This window comes from Anarhichas minor, unplaced genomic scaffold, assembly GCF_050575085.1.
Source record: "Anarhichas minor isolate MPS153535 unplaced genomic scaffold, ASM5057508v1 ptg000028l, whole genome shotgun sequence".
Classification (NCBI taxonomy): Eukaryota; Metazoa; Chordata; class Actinopteri; order Perciformes; family Anarhichadidae; genus Anarhichas; species Anarhichas minor.
Window position 1 is genome coordinate 7,301,508 of NW_027466474.1, and position 16,232 is coordinate 7,317,739.

Genomic DNA, 16,232 nt, shown 5'->3' on the forward strand with positions numbered 1-16,232 from the left:
GATTGGTTAGGGTTAGCCTGTTAAATAACGGAATAATAAAGGCCCCACAAATTAAGTTTATATATACATGTATAACTTTTAGAATCGGCTTCGTGTGTCTCTTCATTTAACTATGATAAGAAATACTATGACCGCTCTTTGTAAAGTAGAATTACATAATAAGGGCTAAGAGTATTACTTATATTGTATACTGAGATACAGCAAACATATAACAGCAATGATGTTCTGACTTACCACCCACAGTAAATGGTTGCAGAGTAGATTCCAGATGCACACATAATGCAATTTTCTCTGTGATAAATCTGATCTCTTACAATACAATTGATCTCACTGCAATTGTCAGGTAACATATAACTCGAAATAGCAACAAACGCAGTCTTTCTGAAGTGAGACCCATCAACAATTCAGCACAGAGAAGGCAATTATTCTTCCAGACATTGATAAAGTAGTATTACCGCTTGTTCACAGTCGTTGGACTGTTTAACAAGCTTCTTTGTAAAATCCTTATGCTTGTGGTGATATGTGAAGAATGGCAGTGAATACATTTTGAAACCCAGATGAAATGAGCTAAAAGCCATTATAGCTAACCATTTGGCTATAAATTCTGTTTTTAAATTAAAGTCAGAAGCAACTCCCAGTTTTCGGGAGATCATTTCCATAAATGTTCTAAAACAAATCATTAATCAGTATCATCATTTTGCCTTATGTTTTGTCAGTGAGTGACAAACATTCTGGCTTTGCTTCAATCATGAAGCCTGTGATACAGTATGTCATTGCACATCACAATCTATGTACAATGCCTCTGCCAGTCTCAATGAAGGAAACTGTCAGGCGTTTCAATGGGAGCGAGATCAAACGGATGAACAATTCACGTTACTAGCAGATCTTGATAAACTGAAGTTTTGACACATCAAGGGGCTTTCTCGTTTCCACCATGTTTCGTCTTTGACAATACACTTAGTGGCCACTTTATTACACGTACCTCCCCATTAATGGGGCTCACTCCCCCAGACACTGCGTCAAGCCTTTTTCACTCACTATGCAGCAGACAGCAATTGCAGACGAGGCTGAGAGGTTCACTTACTGTCCAGCTGAACCTGTAGGCTCCACGCATGTGTCACCGACATCTACAGTATATCTAGTTTAATTTCAGTCAAATGCAACAACTTTTAAATTCTGCGTGTGCGTGAGTGAGTGGGCATCTCTGTTTGATACCGTCCTTGACTGCTGACTCCTCACTGCTCTTAACCATCCGGTAGGGATCACAGCAACTGCTTCAGTTTAAACTCTTGTTTCCGCTACGGATTACGAGTTGTTCCTCCCTCGATTTGCCCGATTAGATAATACATTTGCACGTATAACCATCGCTCAGCAAATTACAAACTAAACCGAGCACTGGCTACAATGGAGCGCGACTTCTTATGTTGGTAGGAAGAGAGCTGGTGGGAGTCCTAGAGTGTGTTAGGCCAACAGAGCTAACAACACAGCACGACTGACAATTTCTGGTGAGAGGAAGTGTTACAGTAAATATGAAGCGCTACACAGTGAACTACAGTTTAGCTGAACGGAGCCGGTGCAGGCAGCTGCATAGATTAACATGAGAGCGTATCTGTTGCGTGAGGCGGTCGAGTGAAAAAAGCTACTAATACGCTTGCAGTCAAGACAAGGGGTTAGACAATTGTGGTTTGTATTCATTCAATCAAACATTACAGCAGCGGTCGCTGCGGACACACCTGGTGGAGATCTGCACTCTGCTGAGTACACTTTTTCTATTTTTTTTTTTTACTGATTCTGTACAAAGTGCCCTATTTAGCGAAAGAAAAGCTGCAGTGATGAGGTGGTGTGAACATCTGCATACTGTGATACACGGAAGACCTTTGGACTGGATAAACGTGACATTTTACAGAAGTTTCAGTGTAGACACACGGTCATTAAAACCAACAACGCCCTCTGATGTTGATACAAGAGAGATCCATAGAGCTTAAATTAGATTGATGCAAGAGAAACTTTCTCCACTCTTCAGAGATTGAGTTTTAATGGTGGTGGGAAATGTTTTCTTTGCACAATTAGGCCCATACATATCAAGTATTCTTCAAGCCACAGCATACTTAACAGATTATTCTGTTAGCAAATGGAGGCTGGAGTAATCTTCGTCCAGTGTATATTTATTTTGAAGTTTACACAACACACATAAGCAGTTCAGGCTTGTTTTGACGAGGTTGTGAAAAAACTAAACAATAATGGGAAAAACCAAAAGCAAATTAAACAAAAACAAACTTTTAAATAAATTCTAAACAGGGTACTTAAAAAGGCAATTCCCCGGAACAGTGCAGAACTTATGTTATGTTCAGGCAAAGATCATGGTTTGGGTTAAAATAAGTAAAAAACATAAAATAACTGTTTGTTATGTAACTTACACAGGTGGTGTTATTTAACAAAAATAAGGTTATGTGATTCAACGTCCATTTGATTTCACATGAGACATCAACAGCGGCCTCATGGATGAAAATTCGGGTCTGTTTGACCCATCTGTCCACGACCACTTTGTCCCTCTTTATATTATATTCGTCACCTGCTAGTATGCGAAGACATTAGCTAAGCATAACTAGGATGTAATGTTAGTGTTGTTGAGGGTATTGAAGGGCAAGATGTTCATCTCAGCAATGCAATGAATACTCGATATTCTAGGAAACAAATAGGAGCTTGAATGAAAGCAGAACAAGGCCTCATGTGTGCCAGTACTTGGTGTGCTTATGATAGTTTTGCTTCTATAAATACAGCCGACATTGTCGCTGACCAGGTGCAACCCTTCATATTGACAGGCTACTGTTTTTTTGTCGAGGGGATTTTCTAGCAAGATAATGTGTCGTTGTTTGAAGACGGTTCCAGGAAATTACTTTACTTTAGTCCAATGGCCTGCACAGTCCCCAGATCACAGCCAAATAAAACACTTTTGGGATGAGGTGAAGTGGGATGTTCACAGAATTTGCGCCACTGAAAACCTGCAAAAACTACGCTGTCAAGTCGGTATACATCATCCCAATGGAACATTTCTGGCATCTTGTTGAATCAATGCCTCAAAATAAAAATGTTGCGGTTCTGAGGGTCGAAAAGTGTCACACACAGTAATACCAAGGTGTACCTAATAAAATTGTCAATGAGTGTATTTACAACCCTGGTAAAGGACTACACTTCAGTCAAAGACCTCCGGCTGAAATAGTCCTTCCCTTCCTTGGCTTCTTAGCATAGGCACCATGACATCCGGAATTTGCATAGTAGTAAAGATCAATGTAGCTCTTGGAGGCTGGTGTGGCACTTATTCAAAACAGCTCCCCTCTTTTTCCCTAATGTAGTCTTGCGCGAAAGGGGGTGAGCAGGCAGTGAGTGATGTGGGTAAAGAAAGCCAGACACTTCCTCGGCCGGAGTCAACCTCAAAGAGCATTTTGTCATGTATCTTCTTTTGGTAAAGTACCTGCAACCCTCTTCACATCGCCACTGAATCAAGGTCTGTTTCTAACTATTTGATGCTGTTTGATGCCGATGTTGAGATGTGAAACAAGTAAAACTGGCAGAGCATTTTTTATTTTTATTTTTTTCTATCTTCATCTTTTAGCACTAGTGATTTTTGGAAAGCGATAATTATTAAGTTAGATGTCACTGCATTATGAAGAATGTCTTTCAAGCTGCGCCGGATTTCAAGGGACAGCTTGACAAAACTCACTTTGAATTTGGTTGAAAGCATGTCTAATTGAATTTTGATACGTAATTAAATCAAGCAATAAATCAGCCCAGATCCCACTGCAACCGACAATTCAACACTCCCGAGCACCACAAGCTAATTATGATGAAGTTATTATCTCAGCCAAAGGGAGTACTCTGAATGGCTCCTTCTGCATCATGGAGGATCTTTTCAACTAGACTGTACTCAACCTTGAGGAAAGGGCATCTCTCATATTAAGGATCCAGGAGATCCTATAAATGTCACTCACTTGGTTGGAAATGTATCAATGTTGAAACATTGTCCCACTCTAAAGCAGGTGATTAAAGCACTAGTGAAATGTTTTTGACTCGCATGTACGCATTAACACATTGATGCACCAAGCCAGAAATGATCTGATGTGTTGTAAATCAGCAATTACAGCTGGTAGTAATTTCTCTGAATAATCCCTTGATGTGTAGGAAGTGACTATATTGATTTAACATGGATTAAGAGCATCGTCCTCATCATCTGATTTCCAGTCTCATATGGTTAATCAATTACATTCCCCTGCCATTTAAGTATGCTTTAGATGCCATGCACCACACATGTAAGCTCATGGCACAAGGTATTAAATCATGTCTAATTATAACTTTGCAGCGATGTGTCACATCACTCTCATAATACCTTCCTGAAGAAGACAAATTGGTTTGTCGGTAAATCGGGGTGTAAAACAAAAATTAGTCGTTAGTTATGTCTGCCACATGAACCTTGTAAATAAATATGCATACATGAATAAGGTGTGTATTAACGATCAGCCTGCTTGAAGCTGAGAAATCTTTTACAAATACATGAAGAAGTGAAAAGGGCAACATTCTCCAACTCCCCAGACAACCATACTAGATCTAGCTGGTATGGCTTTCGTAAATGAATCCTCTGCAACAATTACCGGAGTAGCCTCCTTCTGCATAATTTGATGAGCAAAGAGAAAATTGATGAACTTTTTTTAATTATTACGCCGCTTGGGATTCTGACACAAGCGCCACAGAGAGAGGAGGGGGTCTACCACTACAGCTGCCAGGGAGCTGCTTTTTTTCTTTTCTTCTTCCTTTCTCTCTTTTCCTCTTCCCACCTCCCCTTTTTTTAATTCACCCAATTTGTCGGTCCAAATGAAACAGCAAAAGGTTAGAGTGTGGAGTAATTAACAGCAGCTAGCCTAATGAAATTAGGAGGGGGCGGTAGACTGGAAGGATCAATACCTCGCTTAGAGTGAAGCAAGAGGGGGGGATTGTCCAGGGAAAACACACATATACAGACCACTTAATAATAATAAGCTGATGAAAAGGCAACATGTTGTCCACTTGTAAATCAAAATTGGTTCGAACACACTCCGACGTTATTGCCGTCTAGTAATTGTGTTAAAGGAAAGCTGCTCCTTGTGCACAATCATGAAGCGTACAGGATTTACGTCACTTCGCGTGGTTTGCTGAGAGGGTTCCCCTTTATTGAATGTCAATAAGTACATCAATACACTTTGGACAACTGAACACCAATGCAGAGAGAAATGGGGATTGTATTTATCTAAGCCTACACTTAAGTATATTGAAGACTTTATTAGCCCCTTTTGATGAGGAGGTGTTTTGTTTGCAACAGTTTTATCACGCTGTCTAAGACATGCTGCGTTTGCCAGAAATATAAGGGATGCAAACTTGAACTCTGCCCACTGTTTCTTGGCTGAGACATCCACGTCGCTTGTGCGTGCACACACGAGCAGATGGCAAGCACGTCCAAGTTTTCCATAGTGGATATTTGTATTACGCGTGCATATGTGACTGTGACACGGCTACCTGACAAAGCTGTCATTTTTCTTCTATTGATGAATCCAGCCACGTTCATCTCACCCGTAGGGATAACCACTTGATAGCAGGCCAGGTGCTTTTCTCCCACCTTCTCTAAACAGTTTAAGTCATAGACGGTGGCACTGCCCAGACATTTCTGGTACACAGAGGAGACCTGACAAGTCCTGCCTGACCATTATTTTCACAGACTTCATGCAGGAAGACTAGCTGAATTGAACAGCTCCTGAGTCAGTCAAAACAAATGTGAAATACGCAAGGACGAGCTTTGCCAGCTCAAGAGACTATGGCTAGCTGGCATGCTTCCTGTCTCTTTGCCTCACTCTGTGCTTCTCCCCACCTTCAAAGGTATTTACACTATGGAGTACACTGTAATGTGGGAGGCTGTGGAGATGGGAGCAGCAGATCTCATTAGTGTTAAACTATTAGGAGCATGGGGACCCCTGGGATGAGGGTCTTTTCAAAGCTTTCAGTCCAACTTGAAGTTATCACATCATACATTCTTTAATTTTTTCACAAACTGCAGCAAAGCGTCTACAGGTACCGTTTTTTAAGACTTTGACCTTACTGCTAATGGATACAACTCAACAAAGCTTTGTACTGTGATGCTGTCCTATTCCTGACAGATTGATGAGGTCAGCCAATTTAGTATGGACGTATAAGCGCTGGGTTTTTATTTTCTATATGATATTAATGTAGTGGAATACGTCCTTCCTTGTGAAGCCAACTGATCATTTTGACACCTATCATCGTAATTGCTGAAATTGAGCACGAGGAATATGAAGTTGATTGTTATTCCTTAGTTATCTCGAGTTGACGGGGCTCTGTGTCATCAAGCTCACAGAGGTTAAGGGGAAAAACGATCAAAGAAATGGAAATAACAAGGAAATCGACATAGTAGTTATTTGATTTGCTATGTGTTTTAAGGTACATGTGAGACAGCTCTCCAAGAATTGTCACTTATCACTTAAAGTAAATAGGTTTGCTGTGTTTGCTGTTGCCCCCCCCCCATCATTACTTGTAACGAGCAAGCTTTCCTGTTAGCTCCATCTTTTATTGCTCTGATATCACAGTACAGGAATTTTGAAATGAAACACAAGCCCACTAATGCAATTAATAACTACCAACTGTGCTTATGTTGGCAACCCAATAGTTATGTAAAAGATGTTGCTTAGCTCTCATGCTGCTTTTAAAGAGGCATTTAAAGTAATACATGCAGAACTCTTTGGCCTGTTGTTCTAAGTTAGAAATCTAGATTCATTTAGATTCATTTTTATACTCTAAATGTACTGAGGGAGATTTACTAGCGGATGTTCAAAAGATGATGGGAAATTCTCTTTTTAATATCCCTGGTATACACACAGTGGGCTCATTGTCTTTTTTTTTTTTGCACACTGCAGGCTTCACCGTAGATATAATATTAGCTACCCTCCAGCAACCTATGCACAGCTGGAATGCACTCTCACCTACCTTCAGACTATAACCCTTTCCTTTTACCTCTGTGCCATAGTTCAGATTCTCACTGGAGAAGACAGCCCTCCAACCTGTCTCCAGTTCATACTGTAACTCAGTGCTCGGGAACAGATAGACAGTGCTTTACATGTACAAAAGTAAATATTTGCGTGTGGTGTGAAAGCATGCCATACGGTGTTATAGTATTTTAAATGCTCCTACCTATGTACCTTCATTGTGCAGCGACTGTGTCTCAAAATTGGGATTGAGTTGGATACAGAAACGTAGCACAATAAGGTCTGGTGTTTTTAATCAATTATTTATCCAATATTTTAATGATCAGAGTGCCTGGGGTGATCAAAGGCTCGGTTTCGAGCTCCACTGCCTCTGCTCACAAAGTCATCCCTCTCTACTTTGATGTGGTTCACCAACAAATGCACTTATCTTAAGCATAGCTCTCTCTCCCAGGCATGCATGTGGGTGCTTTAAAACCGCTAGTTTGAGAGGCGTACATAAAGAGAGAAGGTCAATGACCAACCCATACTGAGGAGGAAAAAAGAAAACTCATACATTTATGGTCTCCAGCAATCAGATGTACAACTGCTATTTCGAATGTCATCCAAGTATGAGACAAGCATAGGTCACCTTCTCAGATCCCTCATGTACATTATCATATATTTAATTGGTTCGCAGGGTCTCTATCTTGAAGTATGTGTCACGAGATGTTGAATAAAACATTACTTGGAGAAGAAACAACTGCTTGATGGCAGCCTCAAGTAAAATCCTGCTTTAAATGACCAGTCACTGGATGCAAATGAGGCCTGACAAATGTTGGTGTGCTCAATTATGCAAAAAAAAGAAAAGAACATTTTTAAATTACATTTATTTAAGAAATATTTTACATTCGTTATCCCTTTCAATTAATCTATAGGGGTTAGTGCTGTAGCATGTTCCAGCCATAATGTCAGACTGATGTGTGTAGTATACAGTAGGTGTAGTTGAATTATACTCAGTTTATGACAAGGCTATAAGGTTATAAGACAAATAGAGACATAACCTATATATGTTTCCATATGCAGAAAATTCCTGTAGATTGTGTCTATATTTTATTATAATCTTTGCATAATAATTGCATGCCTCATATTAAATAGAAAGTGATCCAGACATCAGTAATTGTATATATCAATCCTTTCTAATCTTAACGATTATGGTAACTGCACTTTTGAGATCATAGTTCATGGATTTAGTATAATATGTTATGAATGGACCACCCAATGAACAGGGGCCTTATAGCAGGACAGTTCAGCTAGCAACAAAAAAGGTTAACTAATGACTTTGAAACATCACCTTTTGTGCTAAATGATATAATATTATTTTACATCACCTATTTCAGACAATAAACCTTACATTTTTCAACATGGGCACAGCACAGCAAGCTGAAAATTAAATACTGACTTGTTATGAAGTTCTTATTGCTAGGAAACAGTTGCCTAGTTTTACATCCAGCTGACAAAAAGCAATGCAACATTGTCATTCATTAGGAGTCACGTTTCTCTCCACCTGGCAAATGCAAGTCCAATGTTTACCCTACTGTTGGCTCGCTTTTGGTCTCCACCAACTGCTGTGGGAAATATCTTGGCTCTTTAGCTGCTAAATGCTCCACTATGTTCACCAGTAGGTTGCTGACTTTTCTCCCCATTAGGTACTGGTTAGGCAGTTGATCAGAGCTATTTAGCTGAAAACAGCCCTTCTACTGTGACATGTTTGAGGTTGGTCATAACATGAAGTTGTTGTTGTTAAGTAACAGCCACAACTCAGAGCAGAACAGAGCGGAAAAATTCAACGGTATTCAACAATATTCACTCTAGTTTGACTAGATACCTCATGGCAATGCCATGATTTTATGTTGACCTGTATACATTTGTTACATATGCCCTTCTCCAACTCGAAACATGACTTATTATAAATAATCTACAATACAATGGTTTTACTGTGCCGTTATTTGTCAGAAGTTTGGAGACCATTTCGTTCAGTTGTCCACCATGAAGCTCCATTTTGTTTTGATGAATAGCTTTGGGTGTACGGCTCTATTGCTCAGTTAGCAGCATCTCTGGGTGAACAATTATAGTGGGATAATCTGTTGACATGAATGCGTTTCCTGTTCATTGTCTTACCATTCTACCCCAGCAGTCCTTTCTGATTCTCCCTGTCTAAGTGGCTCCTCAGTGCCAAATTTCTTTTATTTTCTTTGAAAATCAAGTCATGTAGATTATTATACACAGTACAAAGAAAACAAAATTGGTGATTAAAAATTAAATACTCTTATCTCTCTGTGAGTTATCTCAGTCCCCAGAGAGAGGATGCTATTTTGCAGGCTTGCAGTTGTCTTTTGTTCCCAATTTAGAAGCTTGTCGCTGTTTATTGTTAATTTTTGATGCTTCATTTGATATTCTTTTCACTTTCCTGCCTGACATGCCGAGAAAACATCTTTATCAAAGTGTCAGTTGTATGGCTTGTGTTGTCAGGATGTCAGGTTTGCCCTATTCTTTACATTTCTGGGGAGAGGGTGTGTACTCTGCAGCCCGGTGTGTTGGCGTGCCAACTGAGCACGGAAATATGCTTCAAAAAACTCTGGTTCTGTGGAAGAAATCAATATGTATCCTAAATCTCAATTCCAACTTAAAAAAAGCCTTTAAACCACAAAATCTATGAGGCTGTCAATTGTGAACTCTGACTGACTTTACGAAGACTGGAAAGTTCCCAGTGTAGTTTCCTTTGTTGGTTTCTCTCACACACACACACTCACACACACACACACACACACACACACACACACACGCACACACACATTTCCATAGTAAATGCTCTGTAGAGTTACAGTCGGACAGTGATGTGAAATGTCTTTTTGTCTTTGCAGGAGGCCTGTCAACTTGGCAAGATAACCTCTGTGAACGTAAGTCTGTTCTCTGCTCCTTCTTGCATGTACATTTCCATAAGCATGACGTTTATTACCATATTTTACACAAATTACACCTATGTTAACGTTAGTAAACGTTATAAACCATAAAAACATTTTTATGTCTTAAAAACAGAATATCTATAATATGATATAGATGCAAGGTTTTCATCCAATAGCGGTGATTCATCTATTAATGTTGTTCATGACTCCACTTGTTCTTTTTTAAATATTTTTCTGTAAAGTTGCTAAGTCACTGTCATGACCATATTTTTGCATGGATTCTTCCATCCTTGTAGTATTGTATTGGTACTAGTGCAGCGCCCGTTTAAAATATGCTTGCTCAGAACCGGCAGAATGCTTGGAATGTGGTGTAGCTGGTTGCAGTTTTCTCAAATACCGCTCATACAAACAATTTAACCGAGCAATACACCTGTCAATCATAGTTGCGGCACACACCCAAGTCGCGGCCTCTCAAGGTGAGAAACAACAGAGAAATACACAGATTCACGGGGAAAAAACTCCAGGGGCAACCTTTACCGTGAGGCAAGGTAGGCAACTGCCTCAGGGCACAGCTAAAATGGCCCCAAACAGTTATAGATTTATTATGATCTTTAGATATTACAAATATTGAATTACCATACTGTCATTGTGCCCCGAAATAACTTTCAATAGGGCCCAGCAAGCCCTCAGAAAATAGGCTTTCCGAGACCAAATCAATTAAATATAAAAAAGCACCACTCTAAATCTTGTGCTCATACGTTTCTTGTAAATAAGTTGTTCACGATGATAAAGCATTAAAAATATGACATATTGATTGACCAAAACAACCGAAAGAGGGGGTAGCCCTTCTTACTGTGTACTTTACATGACAACATTTCTTTACTGGTTATGTTGCCGATTCAGATTTGACTCAAAACATATAACAATTAAAATATAATGCATTATTATTCATTAAACTGATTTGCATTATATTAGAATTGAAAGCATCTTGAACAGAAGTAAGTTTAATGTGCAGCAGAATTCAGAATTTTTTTTGGGGTACTTTTTCTACCCTTCCCAATACCAACATTCCCAGTTGGAGAAATGGTGAAAAGTATAGCCAGAAACATAGCAGAGACACACGTGGTGGAGGTTCGCTTACTTTGACATAATCACCGCGGTTATAAAGTAGAGCATGGACTCAATTAGCAGAGGTATTTTGGTGGCGGTAACGTTATTAGTGTCTTACACCAGGGAAATCTAGTCTTGCTCACGGGGGAAAAACACACCCAAGTTGCAGCATGCTGATGGTCAGAAACACTGGTGAAACACTCTCTGGTTCGCTTCTGCTTTCAGTTGGCTATCCGCTCGTATTGACTCCAGAGAAGTGAAGAAGAGTTTGGTTGTAGAGTGAACTGCAGTCAATGAGCTGCGGTCTAACATCCTCTACTCAGTCCGCAGAGCCCTGAAGCCCCGCCCCCACTACTTCACAGAGCCCTGTTCGCTTGTTTATTCAAAGTTTATTATTATTGAACATGTCATGTGAACGAATTGCACCATATTCGACATTGGCACTCCCTTGGGTCCTTGCATACATAACCCTTCTGTTACGTTTTGCTTTGAGCAAAAATGTCTTTACTTTCAATTGCCTGTATTGTTGCTCGTTCACGTGAAATATTCAACTCAGCTCTAGAGGGCATTTCCCACTTCCTTACAAAATGCCACTAACATTAAACTCAATTGTGTTGTGGCATGTGACCGTCATACCATCTCTTATCTTTTCAGTGTTTCAGGTCCTCTCTTTATCTTGCAGCTCATGTCCGCACACAGGCACAGAGTTCACGAGTCTTTGGTCAATAAGAGCAGGACTGCACAATAGCATGCTGTTCAAACCTTCTCAATTGGTAACATATGACTACACATTATGAAAGTGTTTTCGTTCTCAGGGGAACATCACAGTTCAGTGTAAGACCCTGCTTTGCTCAGACTGGAACATATTACTAATACTGAGAAGATCACCATAGCATATGACTCAATAATGGTTGGAAATGTTAGAATTTGATTTGTCAAAAATCACCCAGTAATCTCTCAACCCACTTGCTACAATCACCTCCTTCTTGAGTGTTCCCGCTAACTCATCATTTCACACACAGTGGCACATCACCTCAAACGGAATAGGCTGAGCTGGAACAGCATGTTCAAAAACAAAAGGACGCACACGCAAAGTAAAATCACTAACAGTTGAGTGGATGATGCACGATCTTGGCATTATGCAGAAGGACAGCATTTTTTTGGGATAAATACCGTAACATTGCTGTTGTTTTTTATATTTTATTTATTTCCTACACATAAGACATGTGCAACATGACAAATCACCATCTCCTCTGAACAGATTTATGCAGGTCTAGGTGTGCCCGCAAGCTGATCTTTATCTGAAATGGCAGCGCCAATCTCCCCTGATTCACTCCTAAGTGGTCCCTGTTTATCACTCAAAGTGAGGTGGTTGTCAGCCAAGTCCTTCTCTGTGCAGCACTGACTTCTTGCTATTTCTAGAGAGCTTTAGTTGGGGGAAATGTACAATACAACCGAAAGAGCTGTGGCCTACCAAAGGAAAAGGTTGCGGCCACCTGGCCTCTCCTCCCTCTATATCTAAGAATAACGGACTTCTAATCCGGTAACCTGTGAATCCAGCCCTATCTGCTTATTGTCTGGATGCTTCCCAGAGGGAGGGTTTTGGATTGGCTTGCATGTTGTATGGCAGAACCTGGCATGCATCTCTTCTGTTAATTTTATCGCTGTGTACATACTTCTCAAGGCAGTGTTTTATCTGGCTGAACGGGCTTTGTTTGGTCTTGATATCTCTTACCGCAGCTTGTCTTTGCTTTATGGATTTCTGGCAGCTTCTTCAAATAAGTGATAATGCTTAGCAAAACACTCCCCTTGACTCCTCGGTGAATGTTTGTGTTTGTTTGTCATGTTTATCTTTCAACATAATGTTAAATTCACATTAGTCATTCAAAACTTTTATTTATTTAAGACCAATTAATGGTATTTAATTGTAATTAATATTGTAGCTCTATACGACTTAGTACTGAGTGCGTCGTGAAATCAAATTAGACTTTTCTTAACATCTGGCAGCAACTTGAATGGGCTTGAATAAACAGCCGTCTAAAAATGAAGATACTCCCTTATGCAAAATGATTATGTCCTAATTGTCACGGACAGCTGTTTGTTCTAATAGATTTTGGATGCCATTGTTGGAGCAAGTTTCCAATAATTAGAGTCATGTGGAGAGGAATCATGCTTTTTGTAGAGCTGCCAACCTTTCATAAGTGGGCTCTTTCTTTTGCTGGAACCTGGACATTGCTTTTTGCGTGCATCCTCCAGTAAATTGAGAAACAGCTGCCAACGCCGTTTGAGAAAAAGTAGATATGTAGACTACTTGAAAGCGTGGGCAAACATGGCACACATTATATGAATTTGCCAGCAAGGTATTCATCTCTGTCTCAGAAAATGAATAAAAGCGCACGAGGAGTGGGGGAAAACATTCCTCTCTATATGGAACCGTATAAATACACCTCATAATTTGGCAACAGAAGGTGTCACAACACATGCGGTAAAAACAAGATACATTTCAAGGAGTCCCGCATCATATATTTGTATGTTTTTAGAAATAAGTGCGGTGCATGTTTTCTTTCTTATTCTCCTAATACAAACAACAGCAACAAAAAGCTTCTGTTTTGGAGTTGTTATCTCACAAGTGTTGAAGGTTGTGCATTTATTTTTGTTTGTCTTTGACTCTACGCCCCTTTTACACTCTTATTTATTATGTCTTACTAGCATACACACACACACACACACACACACACACACACACACAGCTATTTGTGGCCTCAGGATCTAGATGAATCAAGTAAATAGAATATTTAACTAGCTGTTTCAACATCACAGCATTGAAAACCATTCAGTTGTGCTTTCAGGCTACTAATTGTGTGGATTTAGGTTAGTCAACCCTCTCTGATAGTTTTTAAATTAAGCTTTTTGTGCACTTGCTTTTTGGCAGTGTGTCCTTCATTAGTGCCAGACTTTATTTCACTCTCCCTCTCTCCTATTTTCCAAGCCTGATTCAGTCTTATCAAAGAACAATACGCGCTTATCTACGCACTATAGTGGCTAAGGACACAAATATGATCGCACAGAGACATCGCCTCCTCCTGAGCATAAGGGAGCATGTGTTTATGATGTTTTTAATTCAGGACACACGTATTGCTCTTGTTGCTACTGTGATGAAGAAATCAAGATAGTAATTTGTGCTCCAGTTCTATTTGCTCTTGAAAAAATAAATCTCTTATCAGCTTGAATAATGGGATGAATAAAATTCACAGCAAAAACCGCAGCTGAGGGTGTAATTAAGTTTTATGTTTTTTATCGTCCTATACGTTGTGATGCAGTATGATGCTACTCAGGGAGTCATGTGAAGACATGAATTCAAGCTAAGGTATATTTCACAGTGACAATTTTACAATTTTACAGCCTCAAAGCCAAGTCAGATCGCCTCACTCCTGGTATCTCCAGTACAGATTGCCCACTGTGCCTTACCATGTGAATTATTGTAAGTTTATGGCGTGTTCTCTGGAGGAATCGCTTACCTGTTAGCAGACATCACTGCACACACAGGATGTGTTTTCTTTTTTTAGCTCCAAAGAAAGGTCGCAACGTGAACTTTTGTAAACCACCAGAGAAATCAAAGAGGCCTGCACCTTTCACAAGAAAATGCCCACACTCCTGTGATCCCCAAGACTTTACAAATCAAAGTCTCAGCCTTCACACGCATTCCCACTTCGTTTGTGTCTAAACTGGGTGAGAAGCAAAACTAGGACATAGTTCAACCTCTTAATACACATCCTATCTAGTCACAGGACAAAAAGTCTCAATTATAAACCTTTTAGTCAGTTTATTATCTGAAAAGTAATTCACTAAACTCATAAGAGCAGAAATTATTTTTGGGTTATGAGGTCTCTGTTTCAATTAGTCTTTTAATGAGCATTGTTGTCACCACTCATATTAATAGTCTTTGTTTGTCAGTGTCGGTGTATCAAGTCTCTCTTTAGGAGCAGAGAGAATACCTGTAAAGGATACTACCAATGTGCATTCATCCCTGGAATAATATGTAATTTTAGATACCTCTCTCTGGTGGTCAATTTTGATAGAAAGACAGTGTAGCAATAACTGAGGTCAAGGGTCGAACATTGAATTGATTATGACATTGGGTTTTTAACAAGGTTGTTAGTAGTAAGTCAGTTGACAATTGGAGTCACACAGGACACGAGCAAATGGCCTCCTGGGTAAAAGTCACGTGTTTGTTTAACCCATTCATCCACCTTTTCCCTACGCGGACTTTCTCGCTCTTTATACTTTTTCACCTGACTTCCAGTGCACTTAACCTGAGCCTCTAATGTTGCTGCAGCGCAGAATTACACACGATAAATGCATGGTCAACACACAAACTGACTTAAGAAATTGGTTATTCGCCAATGTGGCTATTTACACCCGAATGCATATATATAGCATGGCAGAGACAAGCACCCAGGGATCCGTAGACAACAATGCTATTTGCACCTAACCGACTTGAGCACTTTCCTATCTTTAATTCTTTTTTTTTTTTCCTCCCACTTTTTTCCAACAGTTTCTAACAGAACATCCCTTGTTTGTTGGTGTGCTCCAGACCCAGCGCCGTGTGACGTTCCATCTTCCAGACGGTTCCCAAGAGAGTTGCAGCGACAGCGGGCTGGGAGACCCGGAGCCTAGCAGCACAGCCAGCACCACCCAACCTCTTCCCCTCAGTTTCCCCCAGGAGGAGTACTATGAGCAAACGTCACCAAACAGCCGCACCGAGGGAGATGGAAACTCAGACCCCGAATCTAGTGAGTACTGAATTTTGCTCAGACAGCAGGCAAATCTGATATTTTTACGTTTTATTTTTTATCATTTTGTTGTGATTTTTTTAGGCTGACTCTCCATAATATAGTTTACAAGTGACCATCTGTGTTTTCAGACAGTAAAATAATTCACTGAGATTACAGCTGGGATTGTCATAGAAACAAGACATCCTTGCAAACATTTAACAAGGTACCACGTTCTGGTAAAAAAAAAAACTACTAACAAACTAGATACACAGAAAAGTTGCTTTGCTATACCTGCTGTTTTTTTTTTGCGATGAGTAGGACAACAGTTTTGTTGCACAAGAAGTCAACCAAGACGGAAGGCTGCATTTCTGAGAGAGAAATAA

General features: G+C 39.9%; 1 protein-coding gene across 1 annotated transcript in view; it reads left to right on the plus strand.

Moving 5' to 3' along the window:
* The window catches only part of pcdh11 (protocadherin 11), a 73,627-nt gene extending 57,749 nt beyond the window's left edge, over positions 1-15,878 (plus strand). The window contains exon 6 of the mRNA XM_076103634.1: positions 15,669-15,878. Coding sequence (XP_075959749.1) covers positions 15,669-15,878 — 210 coding nt within the window. The remainder of the gene's footprint in view (positions 1-15,668) is intronic.
* Positions 15,879-16,232: the final 354 nt, after the last annotated feature.